General features: G+C 36.0%; 3 protein-coding genes and 1 pseudogene across 3 annotated transcripts; all 4 read right to left on the bottom strand.

Moving 5' to 3' along the window:
• Window positions 1-341: 341 nt before the first annotated feature.
• LOC114714890 (14-3-3-like protein B) lies at window positions 342-7,920 on the bottom strand (annotated as a pseudogene).
• On the bottom strand, window positions 4,377-7,867 carry LOC114714889 (pentatricopeptide repeat-containing protein At3g49710-like). Its single transcript, XM_028899674.1, has 2 exons — window positions 7,846-7,867; window positions 4,377-7,021 (listed from the first exon to the last, which is right to left on the bottom strand). Exon 2 carries the CDS (start codon window positions 6,868-6,870, stop codon window positions 4,705-4,707), a length of 2,166 nt encoding a protein of 721 aa, XP_028755507.1. The 5' UTR covers window positions 6,871-7,021; window positions 7,846-7,867; the 3' UTR covers window positions 4,377-4,704.
• Window positions 7,921-11,255: 3,335 nt separating the features above from the next.
• Window positions 11,256-16,130, bottom strand: LOC114714888 (dol-P-Man:Man(6)GlcNAc(2)-PP-Dol alpha-1,2-mannosyltransferase-like). The gene is made up of 10 exons (XM_028899673.1): window positions 15,856-16,130; window positions 15,423-15,510; window positions 15,143-15,302; window positions 14,683-14,900; window positions 14,279-14,574; window positions 12,955-13,069; window positions 12,733-12,871; window positions 11,914-12,110; window positions 11,740-11,829; window positions 11,256-11,643 (listed from the first exon to the last, which is right to left on the bottom strand). Exons 1-10 carry the CDS (start codon window positions 16,128-16,130, stop codon window positions 11,512-11,514), a joined length of 1,710 nt encoding a protein of 569 aa, XP_028755506.1. The 3' UTR covers window positions 11,256-11,511.
• A 994-nt stretch (window positions 16,131-17,124) lies between these two features.
• On the bottom strand, window positions 17,125-22,795 carry LOC114714892 (phosphoenolpyruvate carboxylase, housekeeping isozyme-like; the record flags this gene model as incomplete). Its single annotated transcript, XM_028899677.1, has 9 exons — window positions 17,125-17,564; window positions 18,090-18,476; window positions 18,864-19,862; window positions 20,046-20,200; window positions 20,321-20,414; window positions 20,642-20,745; window positions 20,952-21,174; window positions 22,015-22,096; window positions 22,404-22,795. Coding segments are annotated over 9 exons (2,736 nt in total), but the record flags the coding sequence as incomplete, so codon positions are not given.
• Window positions 22,796-23,133: the final 338 nt, after the last annotated feature.

Genomic DNA, 23,133 nt, shown 5'->3' with positions numbered 1-23,133 from the left:
ACTCTAGAAAAAATTAATAAAGATAAGAGACAAAATAGATTAAATTCTTATATTTAGAACTAAATTAAATATCACACTAGCTTTTATATTAAAAACCGGAAGTAGTACTAAATATAAGAATCAATTTGTAGTTCAAATAGCATTATAAACTAGATCTTATATTTAGGATTAAAAATGGTATACTATATAATTTTTTAAACAGAATAAAAATCATACATCAAATTATTTTTTCACTTTCCTCCCCCTTTCACTCATAACAACTTTTTTCATTAGCTTAAGCTAAAATCGTAGACTTAAATTCCTACAAATTTAATTTGCGTAGGACATATATGCTTCATAGGTTCAGGCAAACTTCTCAAGTTAATTGTAAAAAAACAGAAGAGACAGAATCATGTATAACAATCTGTTGTTACTGCGTTCCAGAAGCAATTTAAGAAATGGCTTGTAAACAAACAAGAAAGAAAAGAAAATGACAACAAAGGGCAAAAAAATAAATGAAAAGGATTCCAATCCAATGCTCTTATTAAGGCTAAAAACAAACTAAAGTCGACAAGGTGCACCAGCCACATAGAGGTCTCTTTCACTGCATTAAAGAAAAATACATCAGTGTAAGAGAAATTCATTTGTCAGTTAACTTATCATTATCATATAATTATGAAACAAAAAATGCCCCACCTAATCTTGCTCGGCACCGCCACTAACTTTCCACCTTATGGCCACCTGTGTCACAAACAGGCGTAACAATAACCACCAACACACAAATTTTTCAGACTGTACTTTCAATATTACAGGCTATAACCTCTAAAATTGGTGCAACAAATGCAATTCCTCGAATTCATGCCTCAGGAATGTAATCCTTCTTTTCCCCAACTAGATGTAAGCACAATTTCATGGGTCACATTGTTAATAATGTACATGTAGTGTAGCTTTTCATATATATATAGACAGACACCCCTATTAATGGCTGCTTTCCAATTTGGTAATTTGGTTGAAACCTTCATTATCTTAAAGTTTTTACCTTTTACCTTGAAGTTTGAGAATCTCTTCAACTAGATTCTTTAGTCTCATGGTCATGCATTTAAGAGAGTTATTTGTCCTATGTTTTTGTGCTGTTTTCTCTTTCTAGTCGATTATAATTCTTTTTCTATAAAAAATAATGTGAATCATAAAAATTATGCTTCATAAAAATGTAGATTGCATGACAAAAGAATGGAGATGTACCACCACCTTCTTGCGTATCAGAATTCCACAAATCACAGTTCTCTCTTAATAGGTGCAAAATCATTCTACTGTCCTTGTACAATTCCTCATCATGGGCGTCCAACTCTACACAAGCATCATCAAAGGTTCGTCTTGCAAGATTGCAAGCCCTGAAAACCAAGTAACATGAGGAAAAGGAATTTCCTAATCCTTTATGCTTATAAATTCAAACAAGTATTTCTGCATACCTTTCAGGTGAATTCATTATCTCATAATAAAACACTGAGAAATTTAGAGCTAGACCCAATCGAATGGGATGTGTAGCAGATAACTCGGCCTCGGCAACACTAGTCGCCATCTGCAGGGGAAACAGATCTAAAATTGTAGCGTCTAGAGCTTGAATTTGTGAGAAATATTATCCAACAATAAAAATAGCTTGTAAGACCATGGTGAGAGAGCATTAAAGGGGGGGGGGCTACACAAATTTGATGTAAAATTCAAGCCCCATACTGTTTACCTTGATCATAATCATAAAAGTAAGTTTGGACACATAAAATCAGGAAAAGAAATAGCATTCACAGAGAAGATACATCATGAATTTTGAGCATAAGGCAAGTATACCTCAACATGAACAAGTGTTCACGAATAAGGACACAAAAGTATTAAACATTGACCAAGGCCCATCATCCTGATCATGAGGTCCAGTCCCAAAATAGAGTTATTGACATATATCCTCCGTCATTGCACCTAAAGGGGTGAAACTGTAGGGAGGAAAAAAAGGATGCAACTTCACTGAATTTGTTCAAGAAGTATGAAGATACTTAGTATCCATTGATAAAAAATATGACAATGGAGCTTTACAGATTACCCCACTGTACTCCAAGAAAGTCATTTTGAGTGAACATAGAGAAGGGCCCTAGCAATGAAATTTGGCACCTCTACCCCAAATTATTCAGGCTGAACATGCTAAAGTCACAACTAGGATACAACAATGAAAGATACATGAGACCAGGGACAGAAACTTGTGATGTAGCCAAGCTACAGGAGTCAGCAAACTTATAAATCGTAAGGTCATATAAATGAGAATGAAACCAGGTAAGTAATAAAAAAATAGATGACGAAACTAAAAAGTCTACGTTCCTGAAGGAGAAAAGATTCCTTAAATTCATGCTATCTGTGCAGGAGGGGGGGGGGACAAATTACAAAATCTTCATCAATACATAATCCCCAGATATGTCATATTAATCGGTCAACTTTTTTTTTTTTTTAAATTAAAAAAACCTGGTCATGGCATGGAAGGGAATGATTGTCGAGGATCTAATGAATGATGTTGCTGGACGGAGAAAAAATATCAGTGGGAACTCATAAACCCAACAAAGTGCTCATAAACATAACAGGAAAAAATGGAGAAGTGTGGGGTATTATAGAGTTGAACCATTTATCATCTGTTTAGTCTTATTAGAGCTTAGCAATGGCAGAAGTGTGGGGTATTATAGAGGGGCTGAAACTCTGTTGGGATTTGGCGTACTGAAAAATCCGAGTTGAGTCGGATGCAAAAGAAATCATTAACCAGATCAGAGATAAGAAAGAAATAGAAGGGGGCAGGAGATTAACAAGCCTAGTGCAGGAACTAATGCTCAGAGAATGGCAACTGGAGTTCGAACATACCTATCGTGAAGGTAATTGGTGTGCAGACATGATGGCCAAAATGAGTTTGTCCCAACCTCAACAATGGAGAGTGTGGCGTTCACCGCCAAGCAAAATTCATCGTCTACTGCAGGAGGATTTGGAAGAAATTGGGGTGCCTAGAGGCTTAGATAACTAGTGACTAGTTCACTCATGTATCACCCAAAAAAAAAAAAAAAAACAAGAGTTGAGCAAATGGGTGTACACAAATCCTATGAAAACATCAAGCTGCAAAGACTATAAATTAAAAAAAAAAAAAAAAAAAAAAGCAAAAAACTGAAAGGTTCAAAATAACTGGAAATGACAGCGCAATAATGAGATTGTTGATCAACAGATCTTACTAAAATACACAGCACGAAGATGTTCACGAAAAAAATGCTTAAGTGAAAGCAAAACCATCCTTCACTGAGTACTGTAGAGTCAAGAAGGGTGACCTTTCACTGGTCTCAACTAATAAACATCATCTAAACTTTGCGCTAACAAAAGCAATTCATACTGGGCATGGTAGTGGCAGAGAGGAAGAGCCATTTACAACATAGCAGAGCACACACATTTTACATAGAGGTGATCCTTGTTATATTGAAGAAGATATCTTAAAATAATGCAAAAAATTTAAAGGCTGAGTACCTGATATGCCTGTAGTGACTGATCTGCTGCATCTTTCTTCTCATCGCCATTTTTGAACTCTGCCAAATACCGGTGATAATCTCCTTTCCTGCACAAAATTCAAATGTCAAGATCAATGATACAATGTATTGTAATTAAGAACTCAAAGGCAACAGCATCAGAAACAAAGCATACATCTTATAGTAGAACACAGATGACTCCGCAACATTAGTGGATGGGATAAGATGCTCATCTAGTATTATCATAATGTCACCGCAAATGTTGGAAATCTCTGACTCCACTTTGTGCATGTAATCCCTGATAAGCTTTGCACTCGGCTCATTCCCTTTTGACTCCTCACTCTGCACTAACGATGACAAGATTCTCCATGATGTCCTCCTGGCTCCAACTACATTTTTGTACCCAACAGAGAATAAATTTCTCTCTTCCACACTCAACTCAACGTCCAGCTTGGCCACTTTTTTCATGGTATCAACAACTTCTGCACACACCAACTTACCTAGATCACTTCAGCATCAAACAGTTTTCAATCAAGAAGAAAAGCAAAAGCATATTTAATTCAATCCCATGAGCCTTTACAGTATTCACCACTAGAAACTCACAGTGATTAAACCATTTCATTTTTCCTTTCCCAGCATTAGTTGTAAGACTGTTTTAAGTTTCTGTGCCATAAAGTTTGGCAATAGGCATTTTAGAAACAGATTAGTTGAAAAGAAAATATTGCGACTTTATCCATGTTAATGAAATATTCAATTAACGAACAAGGATGAACAATGTCATTTTGATAATAAGGACTGATGAAATGTGAACTTGTGCACAGGAGGAGGCTAATTTATTGTTTTCTCTCAAAGATAGATTGATACCATATTAGCATTAAACAAGTCAATCATGCTTGGTTTGATCTCTTGCACTTTTTCTAAAGTCATGGGATTGTTAAGCCCAGTTTCCACAAGACTTGCAGTCAAGATTGGGATGCATCTTCCATTTTGACAAGACAACCAACAGTTTTAGTGGGAGGCTGTGCATCCACTTGAATTCTGTTTAACATCTAATACATATTTCCAAAGCAGTTCTGATGTAAGGTAGAGTCTGTCATATTGGGGTTTAGCATACAGCCAAGTGCTTCTGTTCACTCTGAGGTAGCATTCTTTGTTCTGGCGGTAAAAAGGAAAAGAAAAGCATTTTCAGTTATCACCAATAATCCCCACAAGAACACCGTCCTTCTGTAAAGCAATGAAACCTGTAAGCATCTCTAACAGTGATTTCTCTATGGGTAACAGCAGAAATAAATTTGATGGCGTTGTGGCAATCACCACAAATTCTCAAATTCTTCACAACAAGTATTGGAGTCCCTTCTCTGGTTGCAATTAGCCCAAATGCGACTGCCAGCTTCTCGCTGTGATACATCAACCTTCTTTCTTTCTCTTCTACCCCATTCTCTTCATCTTTCACCAATGCCCATCTCACCTCTGGTACATAGCCTGCTCTCTTTATCTTCTTTAATATCTCAGCCAAATAATCATGAATCTCCCTTATCTTTGGATGTGAGGTGTCTTCAGCCACAAACACATGCACCCTCTTATCCAGCTCAATCCAACTACAGCCTGGTTTCTTTTTCACACCTCTATCCCGCATCAACCTTTTAATACTTGCAGCCTCTTCCCATCTGCCTGCACTAGCATACATATTTGAAAGCATGACATATGGGGTAGCATTACTAGGGTCCAGCTGGAGGAATTGATTGGCTGCTTTTACTGCTAATTCCATGTTTCCATGCTTTCTACAGGCACCTAGTAAAGTACCCCATTCAACGGAACCAGGATTAAAAGGCATTGTGTCCATAATCCTCTCAGCTTCAGTTAGTTTTCCAGCTCGACCTAGAAGATCTATCATGCAGGAAAAATGCTCTGCTTCTGGTTCAATCCCAAACTTTTCCTTCATCATATTAAAATATTTTTTACCTTCCTCAACTTTTCCAGTGTGCGCACATGCAGAAAGAATGGATATGAAGGTTATGTTAGTAGGGGCAATATTCTTTTGCAGCATCAATTCAAAAAGATGCAGTGATTCTACCTCGACACCGTGTTGTGCATAACCTGCTATCATTGAATTTACAGATACTGCATTATGTTCTGGCATCCTATCAAATAACCTTCTTGCGTCTTGAAGATTCCCACATTTAGAGTACATTGCAACAAGAGCATTATTTACTGAAATACGATTAGTAGGGATGTCAGATTTTATTGACAAAGCGTGAATCTGTTTTCCATGAGAGGGACATGATAAACTAGAGCATGCACTAATTGCACAGACAAGACTGCAGTCATCTGGGCGAAAACCAATACGCTGCATCTGCCGGAAGCAAGCAAGAGCATCTTCAGACAAGTTCTCATTCAGGGAAAATCCAGAAATCATTGTGTTCCAGAGAACTAAATCTGGAGCAAGAATTTCTTCAAAAACTTTCCTGCAATCTGACATGCATCCCCCGCACTTGGAGTAGAAATCAATTAGTCCACTCCCAACATGAGCATTCTCGTTAAACCCACTCTTAATTAACTTGGCATGAAACTGGCGCCCTCCTAATGAATCCTCCAAACATGTAAAGGCAGTCAAAACACTTGCCAAAGTGAACATGTCAGCATTCAATCCTAGGTGAATCATATCCTGAAACAGAGCCAGTGCATTGTACCCTTCCCGGTGCTGCCCAAATGCCACAATCATTGAATTCCAAGACACCTCATCTCTGATTTCACCCATTCCATAAAACAACCGCTTTGCATCATCTAAAAATCCATTCTTACTATAATATGTGACAAGCACATTGTTGACAGAAGCATAAGAATCAAGGCCGCTCAATATTGCAAAAGAATGCAACTGCTTAATCAAATGAACGTCATTGCTAGAAGCCGTGATGACAGCAGAGAGGGTGAATCCATCCAAGTCGTGTCCCATGTGTCGCATACCATCAAACAAGCGAAGTGCAGGCTCTGTGTCGCCACGATTGGCATAAGCAGAAATAAGAGTGTTATAAGATACAAGATCAGGCTGGGGGTTTTGATCAAACAACTGGTGGGCAATAGGAACATAGGATTCTTTGGCATATGCTGAGATAATAGCATTGAAAGAGAAAACATTGGGGTAATGGGTGCAATCAAAAACATGCCGAGCAGAGCAGAGTTTACCACATTTGGAGTAAAGGAGAATGAAATGGTTGGATATATATGTTGAAGATGGAATGAGGGACTTGATGTATTGGGCATGGAGAGACTTGCCGATTGAAAGCTGTCTCTCTGCAATGCACATCTTCAAAAGGTTGCGAAAGTTTTGAAAAGTTAATGTCCATGATACTTGATTCATCTAATAGGGTGGGGCACCATCAACTAATTGTATCACGCTGTTCCAAACTTAGATGATATTCTGAAGCTTCTCTCTCGACACTTGGTTGCAGAACTTGCAGCACTGTGGAGCGATGCTCATCAAGGTTGGGAGCACCGGAATCCACCACATGCTTCAAGAAATTGTAACTTGTAAGATTAGTTATATCACAGAAGACCAGCTTCTGAAGTGATCTTTTGTGCAAACATAACTAGAAGAAAGGAAGTAGAAATAAGTTTGATTTATATATATTATAAAATCTAACCTGTGAAAGGACAGCTACCACGTCAATCTAAATAGCTAATATAGAAATCAGAAACCAGAAATAGGAGGGTAGATTCTAGTTTAACAGTTACTAAACTTAGTGTCAGATAAAAATCCAACAACAACAATTCTTATCCCGCTAAGTGGGATGGCTACATGGATTCAGTAACCAAATCTTCGGTTATAAGATTTAGGACCCCCCCCCCCAACTGATTAAACCACTTCAGTTGTTCTTTCCCAAGACGGGGGAATCTTTTTTTACTGGTAATTTTTAATCCCTTGCTCAGGCCCAGTTAAAACGTTAATACAAAACATTTAAACGTAAAAATTAATAAAATACCTTGTGTTCCTAGAAAATAGCATAAAACACCTTCGAGTTGAATAAGACCGTTTTCGAATATTTTTTCAGAGAACATGACGTGATTTAATCCGGGGGATAAAACATGTTTTCCCCTCGTTACTTCGGTAAAACTAATTCGCATTAGTATATGTAGGCATACAAGAGATAGGGGGAAAAAAAAAGAAAGAAGCTAAATAATATATCACCAAAGGAGAAACCTTTATAACAGAAAACTTCACTCGATAGAGAAATATTAAGCGAGAAGATACATTAGCAACCAAAAATTCAATTCAAAAATGGAATGAACGACACGAATGGAAATCTAACATGCGAAGAAGGAGATGGAGACAGACCGTCATATCGCTCAGTTTGCTCGCCAACTTGGCAATGAAGAATAAGTTCTCACGGTCCTTGGAGGAGGAAGCCATGGCTGATGCGAACCGAACTCTTTAGCTCTCTCTCCAGTGAGCGTAGTGGGAGGGGAAGTGAGAGAGGAGCAGGAGGCACCATTTTAGAATTTATAAGCAGGCGAAAAACGTGCGGAATCAGTTGCGAAACTGCCAGGGTATTAAATTAAAAATTAAAAATTAAAATAAAAATAAATTCGTTAAATTATACTCCATCCGTTTTAAAATATAAACTAAACTTTATTCATCACTCTTATCAAGAAACTAGTCAAAATTAGTTTAAAACAATAAATATGCAAAACATATTTTTTTGTCTTAAATATACTTTATTAATGAAGAGAATAAGTAAAAGATGTAATAAATAAATCAAAGAGGAAAGTAAATATATAGGGATAAAATTGAAAAAAAAAACTCATTAAATACTTAAAAAAAAGTAAATGTTATCTTATTAAAAAAAATGAGATCCTCCAACAAAGTTTAGCTTATATTTTGAACCGGAAAGAGTTCCTTATTAAATTTTTCTATCTACATTTACAAATTATTTTTACTTCTATGTTCAGTTTCTTAGTTTTCAATGAAAATTAAATAAGAATAAAATTAAAAAAATAATCATTGAATACTTTACAAATGATTTATATTTAAGGTTAAAAATATTTTTTTTACAAATAACTTATATTATCTCCGATACAAACGAGACCTTATAATTAAAATCAGAGGTAGTAGTAATTAAGAACAAGATTAATACGAGATATAGACAGCCGCACCTCATTGAATCCACAGCTTCCCGCTCACAAGAGGTGTGTTTTGCAAACTCAACCGCAGGCTCTTGGGGAAAAAGCTTCTCATAAAAATAAAAAAAAAGATTAAGTCCCACTTTTTAATGCAAAATCAATTGGAATTTTTTTTGGTAACAAATACTTAAATACGATTAAATCAAATTGTTTTGGCATAATTTATTTTATTTAATCTGATTGAGAAAATCTGTTAGTTATCCCTTGTCCATTCTTCAGCATAGTCAACAAGCTTATCCTTGTCCCTGAGCAAATCGGCTCCTCTCCTTCAGGAACTCTCTCCGTGGCATGATATCTTTCACTTGAAGCAAAAATTTTGCTCTGTTTTTTTTTTTCCCCCCTCAAGGACTCTGTCATAAAAATTTGTTCTTCTCTGGGTTCTTAGTTCTTATGAGCCTTTGGCCTAGAAAGCTCGTATCTGTGAAATATGGCACTTTGGCCTCTTAATCATGGAACGGGTAATGTTGTGACTGTTTGGCTACTTGAGGCCACTCATATGATTTGATTTCAATTTTGATTCCACTTAAGATTTTTGGTCCCTAAACAGGAACCAAAACTAAAATGAGGTTAAATTTCAGATACCAAAACAACTTGTTTCAAATTTTAGGAATCAAAACCGAAATAAAATTAAATGTTAGTGTCCAAAACCATTGATTTCAAATTTTGAGGACTAAAACTAAAATGAGGTTAAATTTCAAAAACTGAAGATGGTATTTACCCCAAAAAAAAAAGTATCATTAAACCTAATTCAGAATAATTGTCTATGGTGATTTTTTTATGCGCAGAGTTTAATCTATCAACCTTATTTTACATAAATAGTAATCTTTCCATTCAATCCAATGATGGCTTGTTGGCTAGACATACACTACCTCCGGTCTTAATTATAAGAGCTAATTGACTAATTTGAAGAGATTAAGAAAACAAGTTAAGTTAGTTATTTGTAATAAATAGGTGTTGTTTTTCCTGAAATATCCTTGCTAATTAAATATGTTGCCTAAAAATATCATTATTAGAAGGACTATTTTGGAAAAAAATACATAAATATGAGAGACAAATTGGATTGAGATCTTATATCTATGACCAAAATAAAAATCAAACGAGATTTTATATTAAGAACCAGAGGTGGTATAATTCAACTCCCTCAATTATTTGAATAGGCATAATGTTTTTTGGATGCAATTTAACCAAAATTTCCCCCTCGTAACAAACCATCCGCATATATACATAATGACATTTTGTTTCTTTCCTATTTTAACCAAAGGGATAATTTTCTTAGACTTGGACTGCCATGCTTGTGACGCTATCGGTCACATAAAATGTCATGATTTCTTTAGAGGAGCCATCATTTTGGCAAAATAATTTCTTCAGACTTTATATGTTAAGGTGCATTGTATTATATATACTTTAATTATGATTAAGCTTGGATTGGTTCTCAAGATTCTTTCAAAAAGAGCAAAAGAAAAAAAGGAAAAGTTTAAAAGCACTTTTGGACACCCTGTCATTATCATTATAATTATTTGGTGAAAGAGAAGGATTTCTTACAGACTTCATAAAATTAATGTTAATTATTAATGCTTTTAGGGTCATCCAGGATATGCACAAAAATACTCAGAGAATTATCAGCTCTTATGGCAATTTAATATATATATATATATATATATATATATAAAATATAAATGAACGAGTTAGAACTGTCCTCGTATAGCAACAAAAAGTAACGGGTTAATTCTTACTTAAAAGTATTATTTGAATATTTTTCTCTTGTATGTTTGGTTTTCAGTTTGAGAAGAATTCATTTGTCAAAAGCCTAGGTAAAAGTTAGATTTATGTTGGGATGCATTTCTTCAATAATTAGTTTAATAAACTGAACATTGTTTGGATAATATATAATGGAAAATATTTTTAAATATATAATTATCAAAAAGAAAATGGGTTTTATGATATGCAATTTTCATCATCATTATTCTATTTTAATCAAATCAAAAGGATAGACACCCTAACCCAACCAATTCCATCCCACTCCACCTGGACATTCATTTTATCATTATTATTACTTAATTACTTAGTACTAAATAATCTCTATATCTTCCCCAATTACCATTTCAATATTTCATCACTTAATTAACTAATAAAAGAGTCATAATATAGTGACTAAACATTTTTATAAAAAGAAAATGTGATTAAATGTTGTAGAAGTATTGGAGCGCAAACCAGCTAGGTTCGTGTTCAAAGAGTTATGCTAAGCCCTCTAAACCAGAAGCTTTTGCCTTTTCAAAATGTTAAAAACTAAAAACTAAAAAAGTTACTATCATTATTGGCCCTCACAATGTGATTCAGTTTTGATTTTAATCCCTATAGTTTCAAATTATCGGATTTTGTTCACATGATTTCATAAAGACTTGTTTAAGTGTACCGACTAAAATCAAAGCTCATTAAAAGTATAGAAACCATTCATTAAACTCAAACAAAAAAAAGTAAATAAAACTATAAGGATTAAAACCAATTATTTGAAATTACAGGAATCAAAATAAAAATTCAATCAAATTATAAGGACTAACAATGATATTAAGCCAAAACTAAAATCAAGTGCATATATTAGCAACTGGATATGTTAGGAATCGAGGCAAAGATTGTAACTAAAGTTTTTGTTAACATATCAGGCAAGTCCCAAAGGCTAGCTGTCTCAAAAAAAAGTAGTTTTTCTAGTACTGTGCTATCCATTTTCGTCTACTTATGTTTGAATAGTTACAGCCAATAATTCTACAAAAAACGAATTCAAAACTGTAATCCACCAAATTTCAAGGTATATTCAGTCCCCAGATCATTTGGGTATTCTTCTGAGTAGCTTATACATGCCAAAAACATTCCTGTCTTGCCACAGGTATGGGATAAAGAAGGATCTATACTTGGCTGGTGAAAGCTCGCGGTCCAGATATGGCAATGCAGCAATAGGCTGAAACGCATACAGATATGATACCCACATAATTAAAATGCAAAGGGAAAGAAAACAGCTTTGAAAGATATGAAAAACTTGAATAATGGCTTTTACCTCCCACTTTGACAAGTCGCTTCCGAGAGTCAGGTATGGTCTCTTTAGCTGCAACTCGACGAGAAAAGTACAGACATCGATGTTGTGAAGCTGTTGCGTAAATGCAAGTTAGGTTCCTTCTCATAAATGAGGATGAAGGTACAAATGACATATAAACAGTTAAAGTGCACGTACATATTGTTCGTTGGACGCAACGTTCTTACTGTTAAAATATGGCGGTGCTGCTGCAGTCCCACCTAGGGTAGAATTAAATGGGAAAGGAAGGAGACCTCTGAACCCATCATCAATCCACCGAACTTGTCCCACAAATTCAGGGACGAAAAATGATGAAGGAAAGCGATGCCATTCACTTCCAACACAAAGTACAGAACCTGCATGTAATGAGACAAATCATACATGATCCCGATGTATGGGACTCAAAAATACTTGATATATTTCCCCATTGAAAGTGGTTTCCGTCTATTTCTTTTGACTAGTGTGGTGTATCGCCAAAGCAGTCCAAAATTAGAGTGCCATCCTTGACTGATTGGGACCATCTACTTTTGTCCAGAAGGGAATGGCAAAATTTTGGAAAGTTAGAAGTTAAAAGGAAAAATAGTGACAGCATTTTGGAACAGGAAATGTGATTTGAGCAGACAAGCATGTTTTCAACCACAAGCACCAGAAATGGGCTAATGAAATGTTATATAATATTCTGCAAAATGAAGATATACTTTAAAAATAAAGCTGGTGATAATACTCCATTTCATTAACACAACTTATAAGTCATTCACGTTCAGTTTCCAGACATGTTAAATTAGACGACCAGAGAGTCTCTGAGTGTTTATATGATCTCTTCTAGATATTCTTCTAAAGGCATAAAGGAAACTTTTGAAATTTATATCTGACAAATAAGAATATTAATTTAATATTAACTCTATTGAAAAACTTACTTTTGTACATACCAGCGTGCATAAACAAATAAAACAAATTTTCCGAAAGATTGATCCTCACCCGTTCCTGCATCATCATGATGCTCCAAAATCTTGTAAACCTCCATCGGAGCAGAATAACCATGAATCAGAGAAAATGTACGGGAATGAGAGAAACATAATATGAGGCTAAGAATGACTGGCCTCAGAACTTTGGCTATCTGCATGTTATGGCGAGAAGATTTAGCAAGAGTACTTTTGCTGTCAGTTACACTCAGGAAAAGGTCAGGAAATGACAATCCACCTTAACTAAAATAAGATTACTCTCTGGATTATATTTGTCACGGAAGAGATCAGGAAAGCTCTCAATAACTGCTGAAGCAGCAACGCAGATAAGTGTATATACTGGATAAAGAAACCTGCACATAAAAATGTCCACCATCATTGTTAACTCAAGTATAAATTCTACATTTGCCTTTATATCTCACTGATTGCATAAGCTAGAGGAACAGAACCAAATGAGAAAATCATATCCAGTATTGTTTATCTGAAAGGTCCAAAAACATCCCACTAAGGACTATTCCAAAACCAAGGCTAACCAAATTGGGAGGGATTGCTGCCCGGAATGGTGCCTGAGCAGCACTCATGAGGAGTTTTCCTTAATAACCATCTTGTGCAGACATATTAATGCTATATACTTGGAAAAAGAATCAGACTTCTGTCAATTTCAAATAAAATAAAAGTTTAGATATTAATGGTCCAGAAGATAATGTTTTCAGTGACTCGGAGATGCCTATAAACTTTCTTAGATCAATGCATACCAAGTTCATTCTGAGTTTTAAGGAAAAATGTTCAGACTTGTACCAGTTTTAAATAAAATAACAGGTTCAAATAATGAAGATTCCATCAATAAATTCGAGGTGGCCATTAAATACTGAGATCAAAATCTTCCATATACCAAACTTCTTCCCTTAGCAGCTTTATGCACATAAGAAAAAGATATTTTGAAAAACTAAGTTCACTCTGACTTCAAAGAAAAATTTTTCACACTTGTGCTCAATTGAAATATAATAACAAGGGTCAAATATTAAAGATCTAGTTCAAAAACTTGGAGAGGCCCATGAATTACTGAGCTCAAGTTCTTCCATATACCATATATCTTCCCTTAGCCACCGCATATATAAACACTTGATCTAGTTCAATAACTTGGAGATGGCCATGAATTACTAAGCTCAAGTTCTTCCATATACCATATATCTCCCCTTAGCCGCCGCATATATAAAAACTTCCAATTGCCTAGACGTTTTACGAACTAAGGACGGTCCAACACTCAATCATATCCACCATTCACTATAAGCATCCATAAGAGTTCACTAAAGAATTCATAAACTTTGAAACAACTAAAACATCCAAATCCTATATTAGAATAGGGCAATATTAAAGATCACCAAAACTAGAAGATAAACCAAATGATATTAGCCCAAAATAGTGAACCAGAAAGATTATATTTGAATCTCATTATACAATATACCAGGTGCATGCTTGTGTATTTGGATTCTAGGTCTCAAAGAAGCTAGAGTGAATAAATTTGTAAAGACAATCAACATCAAGTCAAAATCTTGCCAAACCTTTCTTCTTTATGTGGCTGCAATGACATAAACCCCAGCCAAATATAGATAGGAGATACTATAATCAACAGGTCTGGTGCATATTTCTTCTTTGCAATTGGCAAAAATCCCAAGAACAGCATAGCAAGAACAAAACCAAAGTTGAAATTGTTAAATCCATTCCTTAGGTAATATGATGGTCCCTCGGTCCCATATAAATGACTTTCGCCACCTCCAGCGACATTATATATCAACAGGTTCAAAACAGAAGAAGTCCATCTTCCATAATAGTAGAAGTCTATAAGTATTGATGATGCCTGGAAAAACTTGCATCACGTTAACCATACATATCTTAACAAAACAAAATGATGAAGATAACAATATACACATCATTAGATGGAAATCAAATTACTGAATTAACTTACAAGAAGAATAATTGAGCTCACAGCCCCAGCAATAAATGCTTGTCTGAATTTTCTTAATAAAGAGGAAATTGTCACTGGAAGGAAAGCCAAGATTGAGAATGGCCAGCCAAGTATTACACCAGCAGCAGAAACAGCAACTGCTGCAGCAGGTTTATCAAGAAGAAATAAACCTGATGCAAGAGAGACAGCGTACATAGAGAATGAGCTTGGCAAGAAACCTGGAAACAACAAACAATTGACATAAGATGGATGTTAGCCAAATCTAGCCAGCATTGTGACTTTGGAACCTTATAATGATTCTTCTATACACAAAATCAGATCCAGATTTGTCCATTTTCCAGATTTTTTGTTCCGGAAGAAAAATGCATGTCTTGAAGCGGTGGTATCATCAAAGACAGACTCATGATGATGACACAGAAGACACTGAAGTTTGATATAACGTAACTAAAACCTCACTTACTTGTGCTAGCAAAGAAACAACCGCTGGTTAAGCAGAGCATTGCAAGTGTATATGAAGCAAGTCGTTTTCCATATTTTCTTGAAAGAGATACGACAAGTACAGTTTCCGTGGCAACAGAGAGAAGACCTAAAAAGAGTCTTACTGCATAGAATACTCTCACCTATAATACAAAAAGAAATCGGTAACAGGCATATATAATGGAGGAGTACAAAGTACTTTCCCTTAAATCATGAGCAGAACAAGGTCAGCAGTAAATCATTAAGCTCAGCCTGAATCTTACCTTTTCCTCGCCAAATATCCAGGAAGCTGGTCGCCCCACTATTTCATGGAGTAAAAGGTACAAGTACGACCGAAGAGCAAACTGTGAACTATAAGAGTTATAAAGTAATGGTCAATAGGATTGTAAAAAGAAGACTGAAGCTAACAAGATTCTATACTAAGTTATTACCCAGCCCACATTATTTTGATCCAATTGCCTTTTTATTTTATTGGCAAATTATAGGCACTGTCAAATTGGGGCTCAATAAGCAACTTTTTTCCTTAAATTCCTCTGTTTCCGAGAATTAGCTACGTCCATTAAAATGTCACTATGATGTATATTCCAGCCAATTCAATTCCCTGTATGCTCAAGAATGATACAATGGCCATCCAGTTTCTAATACAACTAGAGTATGACTGACCATTTACTTCGCTATAGACCAGCATAAAAGTACCTGTATTCCCAGGTCTGAAACCCAGATTTGTAAAGCAGATAATGAAGGGGTTCCCAGTAATTGAAGACCTCATCGCAGTCGTGGATAATGTTGGAGGAGGCACTCATGTACCTGAGCATTCCCAGAGCAAAAAAGGGTAAGAACCATCCCAACCCTTTGTCCACCTCTTCGCCGCCGTCCGATTTCTGGGGCTTATCAAGCTTCGTGTACGAAGATGAAGACGAAGGCGACGGATGGGAAGGTTGAGGGCGTCTCTGCCTCGGTGCAAGGGACATCTTGCTTTTCGCCGAATCAGAAGTCTTTCTTCTTCGTTAGCGTTGTCGCTGATTCAGTCAGTCACCATTGGGGGTCATACGCTGAAACCATTTTCTTGCATTTGAACTTTGCTAGGCAGTTTTCTTTTTTTAACTTTCCTTCCTTTCAAAGCAACATCAGAACTGTCACCCAAAAAAAAAAAAAAAAAAGAAAAGAAAGAAAAGCAGAACTTTTTTTTTTCCCCATTTTATTAAGTTGGTATAGTTTTTTGAATTATAAATATTAGTTCATATATATCCTTGTTAATTTATAAGAAAAACAATGTAAGTAATTAACAACATGACTTTCAATAAATGAATATTTGAATTAATTTTGTCACATAAATATAAAAAAAATCATGATAAACTATAATATCATAATTTTTTTTTATATTGATAATAAATAAATGTCACTCCATCATTTCTTTTTTTTTTTTTTTAAATCTTCTCATTTATTTGCATTTTGTGGCAACACGTCACTTAGCATATCCACATTATTCCTAATTGATAAATTATTAGTATAAGGACTAGTACTTATAATTGAGAAAATTCTGAAAACCTTATGAAAAGAAAAGAAATTACATGAACCTAATTAAGAATAAAAATCAAATTATAAGGACTTATAAATTAATTTTTTTAAAAAAAAAAGAAAACAATCTTTAAGTTGGTCACCAGTCCATAATCCAACTCATTCCTCAAATTAATGAGATATCCACCTATTTATTTAGTTCAAATTAAGTAAGAAAATAGTGATTTTCAGAAATAATATAATATCATTAAATTAATGAGCACCGGAAGTATAGCAAATACGCAGACATGTGGGTCAATACATGTACTTTGCTCAAAGTAGCAGGCTTAATATTTTTATTAGAAACCCGATAAAAAACATTTTTCTTTCTCCTTTTCCACAACCGAAACCGAAGAACGTGCATAGTAAACCCTTCTATATATTTAAATATGAGCAGCACAACCCCATTTTGTGGCCACAATAATGCTTAGAGAAAAACGTGGCTTCTGAGTTCTACAGCAGCAGAAATATCAGAAAGAGATGAAGAAGAAGAAGAAAGTAGCCATTTCAAAGAAGGAAAGGAGAAAAAAGCTGATGAAGTTAATTAATTAACCAGTATTTTGCATGCCAGCAGCAATACCCTTCATGGTAATAATGAGGGTATCTTCCAAACCAGGAGCATATTCACTTGTGGGGTTGAGTGCAACCAGCTCATCAGCAGCTTTACTCACTTGATCTGTAGAGTCTTTTGAGATCTTAGGACGCTCTTTCTTTGTATAGTTTGGATCCCTCACACTTTTCAATGTGTACGCTTGGCAAACATTTAGTGTTGTGATGTATGAATCTCTCAGTTTCAGTCTTTGCTTCAAGTATGGATCCCCTTCTAGAATTTCCTTGTGTCCAGCCACCTGTACGCACCACCACATGTCCATACATTATATAAAGCTTGGAAAATAAATACCACCTCCCGTTATTAATATAAAAACTACTTAACTAATTTGAATATATTAAAAAAATTAAAAAAAAACTAATTATAATAGATATGACCTGATCTCTGTGTAATATTAGATTATATATTAGTTTATAAGTTAGATAAATTAGTTTGAAAATAATAAATATGTTAAATTTAATTAAAAAGAAAAAAGAATCTTTTCTTTTGTAAACCCTAGTAAAAGAATTTATTGGGCTGTCTTCTGATCATTTTACATAGACAATCGCAAACAATAAGGATTTGATTAAAACAAAACAAGAGGTTGTGAAATGATCTATCTTGGTTTTATAGGGGGATATATTTAAGGCTAAATCTAACTCTCGACTAGTGTCTATATGTATTAGGATCAAAGGGAGTAAGTGATACTAGTAAATAACGTAATTTGTCTCCAAAGCTAGCTAGGGCAAGCCTCACAATAAAGGAGTAAGCAAATGTTAATTACCTGAAGGAGGAGTTTCTTAGTTTCTTCATATTTGGCCCTCAGCTGCTCACCGAAAGGTTTGAGCTCGGGAGACACAAGAAGCTTATCATACAGAGCAGCAATGCCAGGGTCTCCCTTGGCGAACACCATTTCAACCAAATCAATGGTGACTCTGAAGAAAGGCCATTGATTGTACATGTCTTGCAGCATCTTCAGATTCCTATTGTCTTTGGAAATCACTTGCTTAAATGCCTCCCCAAAGCCTAGCCACACCGGCAGATGAAACCTTGTCTGCGTCCATGCAAAGATCCATGGAATTGCCCTTAGTGATTCTATCCCCCCACTTGGCTTTCTCTTTGCTGGTCTGCTTCCTATGTTCATCCTCCCATACTCCAACTCTGGTGTAGCCTGCAAATTTCACAAACCCAAACCCTATATCTTGAAACTCATTAGTGCTTGTATGTCTGGGGATTCCCTTTGGAAACCCGAAACTGATTTTTGAATCCTTAAAAGTTAGTTGGATCCAAAAATCATGTTTGATTTAATGTTGGGAGTAAATGGACTTTCCTTCAAAAAGCCAATTAGGTTAGAAGCCGAATTCTAGAGCTTTTGAAACGGACTTCTCTTTAAATGGGCTTTTCTTCAGTAAAATCCAATTTTGTTGACTTCTTTACAGCAACATTCAGGGCAAAAAATCATATTACACTAAATAAAAAGTTAGATTTGCAAAGGTTAATGCCTACAAACCCATAATCTGTAATAAAACAAAACTATATTCCTATAAGGTTCACTTACCAGGCGAAAATACTCAACAAAACGTGGTTCCTTGAAAACAATAGAACGGTACTCCTCAGTAGCAATGGCGGCCATTTCATCCATCAGAGCTCGCCATTCTGGTTTAGGGGAAATAGGAGGACGCATTCCATGTTCTAAAGTAGCAGCCGTGTAACGCTGAAGCGTTCTAAAGCACAAATTCTGTTCTCCGAACGATTGCTCTATAACTTCTCCCTGCACCGTCACCCGAAGCGACCCATGAATCGTGTCCGGAGGCTGAGATAATATAGCCAGATGCGTCGGCCCGCCGCCTCGCCCGACGGTTCCGCCTCGGCCATGGAACATAGTCAGCTTGATACCATACTGTTTCGCCACCTTTATAAGTTCTTCTTGAGCCTTGTATAACTGCCACGCCGCCGTGAACCTTCCGGCATCTTTGCCAGAATCTGAGTATCCGATCATAACTTCTTGTTTCCCATTAATTCGGTTTCTGTACCAGTCTAACGAGAACAAACGAGCTAGCGCTGCCGGAGCAGCTTCTAAATCTGCAAGCCTTTCGAACAACGGAACAACTCTTAATGGATATTTCACATGGCATTCTTTCTGCAGAAGCTCCACCTCGAGGACGTCGGACGGCGCGGTGGCCATCGATATGATGTAGGCACCGAAGCTTCCGGGAGGTAGTTCTGCTAAGACATGGAATGTGTCGAGAACAACCTTAACTTCTTCGGTTTGAGGAAGGTCTGGTCCGAACAATGGACGCTTGCCACTCAACTCTGAGAGAAGCCATTCTTGTCTTTTTTCCTCGGACCATTCATGGTAGGATCCGATTTCGAGGTGTTTTGTAATGGCGTCTATAGCATCACTATGACGATCAGATTCTTGTCTGATATCAAGCCTCACCATAGACAGTCCAAAGGCCGTGATTTGCCTCATGAAATCAAGAAGACTTCCATCTGCTATAGCCCTATCACCACAATCACATAATGATCTGTAACAGAGTTCCAGTGGTTGCATGAACTGCAAAAAATAGAAGTTTCAACTTTTGTCAGTATTTATATCAGAGAGATCATATAATAAAAAGGTTTCTGAGAGGATTTATAAAGGTCATAATGCTAGTATTGAAGCTTCATGTGCTAAGTTAAAATGAAGCTTCATCTGCATATTGAAGAAATATATGTGTGTGTGTGTGTGTGAGTATACCTCCTGAACTGTGGTGTAAGTTAATTCCTCAGGAATGTCAGAGTGACCTTCAGCTAGCAAATGGCGAGAACGCTCACGAGTATGGTAAAGTCTATCCCTTACGTTGCCCAGAATCACACGATATGGTTCATTTAGGGGAACTCTCTTCCAGAACTCTGAAGATATGCAAGCCCATATCACAAAAGTGAAGTGAAAAATTGACCTTTACTTCATTATATGTTCTGTTGAAAATTTTCAGATACGCCTATGTTGCAAACTTGTGTGGAGGTTCTTACCTTTATAGTGTTTTGCAACATCATTCTTCTTGGCAGATCTGTGAATTTCATCTGCACGAACACGTAATTCCTCGTTGCAGCGCCACATTGACATCTGCAGAAAAACACCAACAAGCAGAGATTTCTTCACCAAATTCAAAAGACTAAGCTAATCATATGAAGCTTGCTTGCTTCTTTTTAAACAAGAGTCGGGATAGTTTGAGTCTTGTGAATAAAGAGAATGGAGATAGACCGTGACTTTGTCTCTTCAGATAACTGAGTAACATAATTGAGAAAGAAAGGATACAAGTTGGATCAGGAAACTATACAGGCATTAAGTACCTCAAACATAAGATCCTCTATTTGGGAATAATACAAATTTGCAGCCATCATTCTAGCCAATAGGCAAACATCCCTGGTCACTTCAGGAGTCACCCTTGGATTACCTGCATCAACATTATTTCAACGGAGAGATCATAATTAAAAATGCTTTGTATATACTCTCTCTTCTTTCAATAAAATAATCTTTCTGGCTCATTACTTCACTCAATAAACCCAAGAGTTCTTAAAATCTCTCCACTGGAGAGCACAAAGTGCTTTTAAATAAGAGGTAAGGAAGAATACACACACACACACACACACAGATATATACCATCACGGTCACCACCCATCCAAGAAGAGAACTGAATAAGAGGAGCATCATAAGGAACGCGCTGGTTAATGCCAATGTTGTTCAAAGCAGTATCAACTCTGCGCAGAAAACTGGGAACTCCCATCCAGATTGTCTCATAAAAGTAGCTCATTCCTGCCCTCATCTCATCTTGTGGTGTTGGAGGCGTCCTCCTTATTTCATCTGTACGAAACGCAGCTTGTATCTGCACAAAACAGCACAACCTGCTTACAAATTTTGCCCTCTTTTCATTTTCTGCGTAAACCTAGTTAGCTAGAAGAAGCAACCAGCAGATTCATATCATCTTTAATTTACTTTGATATACCGAGTGTTACCTACAAATTTTATAAAATACAAATAATCGAATTGCGTATATAAAAGAAGTCAGTTAGAAGTAATAAATATGTTTAAAAAAATGCAAATTATTTTTCAAAATTCTCTTATTTATGAAAGGATTGGTTGAGAAAGAAACTGAATAATTAATGCAATGAGACTACCCAATAATTAATGGGAGTAAAATTGAAAAATGATATTAGAACTAGTTTCTGACAGGCTATTAATATTTGTTATAAATAGACATATGTTGTCCAAGAAAAACTCTTACATATTAGAATGAAGAGTAAATACTAAATATGCATCCCATGTATATGAGACTCCGCACCACTAATTTACTCCAGTGACATGGGTCTAGGGCAATCCTAGGGTAAAAAATTGTACATTCCATGTATAGAACATTCTTCGAGAGTTTTTAGGATTAAATAAGTGAATTTGCACAGCACATATCTAGATCCACGGAAAAAAGAAATTTATGTCAAAAAGAATGGACGTTGCGCTATGACATTTTCTACGTCATTGTTTTCTTTAATGCCGCATGATCATATAGAATCTAATTTAGTTAGGAAAAAAAAAAAGAACGCATTTGGGCAGAAACTGGCGGGAATTGAAAAAAAAAATGTCAAATTGGGTAAAGAATTAAACAAGAATAATAATAGGAAGCACAATTTGGGGAATACAATTAAACTTGAAACAAATTAAAAAACCTTACCTCTCTCTGCAAGGCCTCACCAAGCTCCTGCTTATCATCAGGAGCAGCTGCGGCGTAATATTGATTTAAACAATTCCTTATCCTGCAAATAAAAGCAAGACACCCACATGAATGCTTCGCTTTAATTTCATAAATATGAAATTAATCTAGAATTTGGATAGAGAGAATAAGTTAACATACAGAAATTCAATTATATACCCATTTTTAATCTTTATATACTTCTTATAACTTTTACACTTCTTTTAAACATGGGCATCCAAATATGATGCATCGGGCAAATCACGATAATCCAAGACTAGATGAGGTTTGGACAATCCAAATTTTACTATTTTATTTTGAGAATACATATAATTTTTCAGAAGAAATTGAAATGATGGGAATTGACAAACCTAGCGTATTTCTGAAGCAAAGATCTACGAACAGACTGAGTGGGATGAGCAGTGAGGACGAGATCCACAGTCTGGTTCTGCAGCTCATGAAAGATCTCTTCAGGCGTCTTCTTCATTTCGACGACGAGTTTCCGGAAAGTCTCTTCGATGTTAGATTCGGTGGTGGCGTTGTTCTCGTCGGAGAAATTCCCCTTCTTGAGCTTGTTCCTTCTCCGGTTAGCGATCTGAACCTCCTCCGCCAAGTTAGCCAAATTAAGCATGTTGGAGAATGACTTGGCCACCACAATGGAGTCGCCGGCGTCCAAACTTGTTATCAGTTTTCCCAGCTCCTCCAGTTTCTGTGGATCCTGCTTTCCTTCGTACTCCGCTGAAAGCTCGTATGCTTCTTGCACCTGTTACCAAACACATTTTATTACTCTTCTTCTAGCTTCTTGTAGAGTTCTTTTCTTTCAGAAGCGAGGGAAATTACGAAGAGTAGTGAAAGTATTTTCCAGAAATGGATTCGCTCTTGTCTTCTGTTTGGAGGAAATTTACATTGTTGAGGGATTTGAACTAACGGTCATGCACAGTACGGTTCATATTTTGATCACAACAGTGAACTCTTTTCGACCTTTCCCAATAGTTAAATGATGCCATCAAATTAGATTAGATTTCAAATAAAAGAGGAATAGTCACCAAAAACAAGAGGAACAGAAAAAATAGAAATAATATCAGGGAAAATTAGAAAAAA

Source organism: Neltuma alba, unplaced genomic scaffold, assembly GCF_004799145.2.
Source record: "Neltuma alba isolate B1F8T4 unplaced genomic scaffold, ASM479914v2 tig00011548_pilon, whole genome shotgun sequence".
In the NCBI taxonomy this organism is placed as follows: Eukaryota; Viridiplantae; Streptophyta; class Magnoliopsida; order Fabales; family Fabaceae; genus Neltuma; species Neltuma alba.
This window is presented reverse-complemented; position numbering and strand designations above follow the sequence as displayed.

Excerpts from the sequence above, each read along its gene's own strand:
- LOC114714889 (XM_028899674.1), bottom strand. The coding sequence starts at position 6,870 with ATGAATCAAGTATCATGGACATTAACTTTTCAAAACTTTCGCAACCTT.
- LOC114714888 (XM_028899673.1), bottom strand. The coding sequence starts at position 16,130 with ATGTCCCTTGCACCGAGGCAGAGACGCCCTCAACCTTCCCATCCGTCG. Across the intron at positions 12,872-12,954 it reads GTAATCTTATTTTAGTTAAG|ATAGCCAAAGTTCTGAGGCC; the intron begins GTGGATTGTCAT and ends CATAACATGCAG. Across the intron at positions 11,830-11,913 it reads TTGCGTCCAACGAACAATAT|CTTCACAACATCGATGTCTG; the intron begins GTACGTGCACTT and ends TTTACGCAACAG.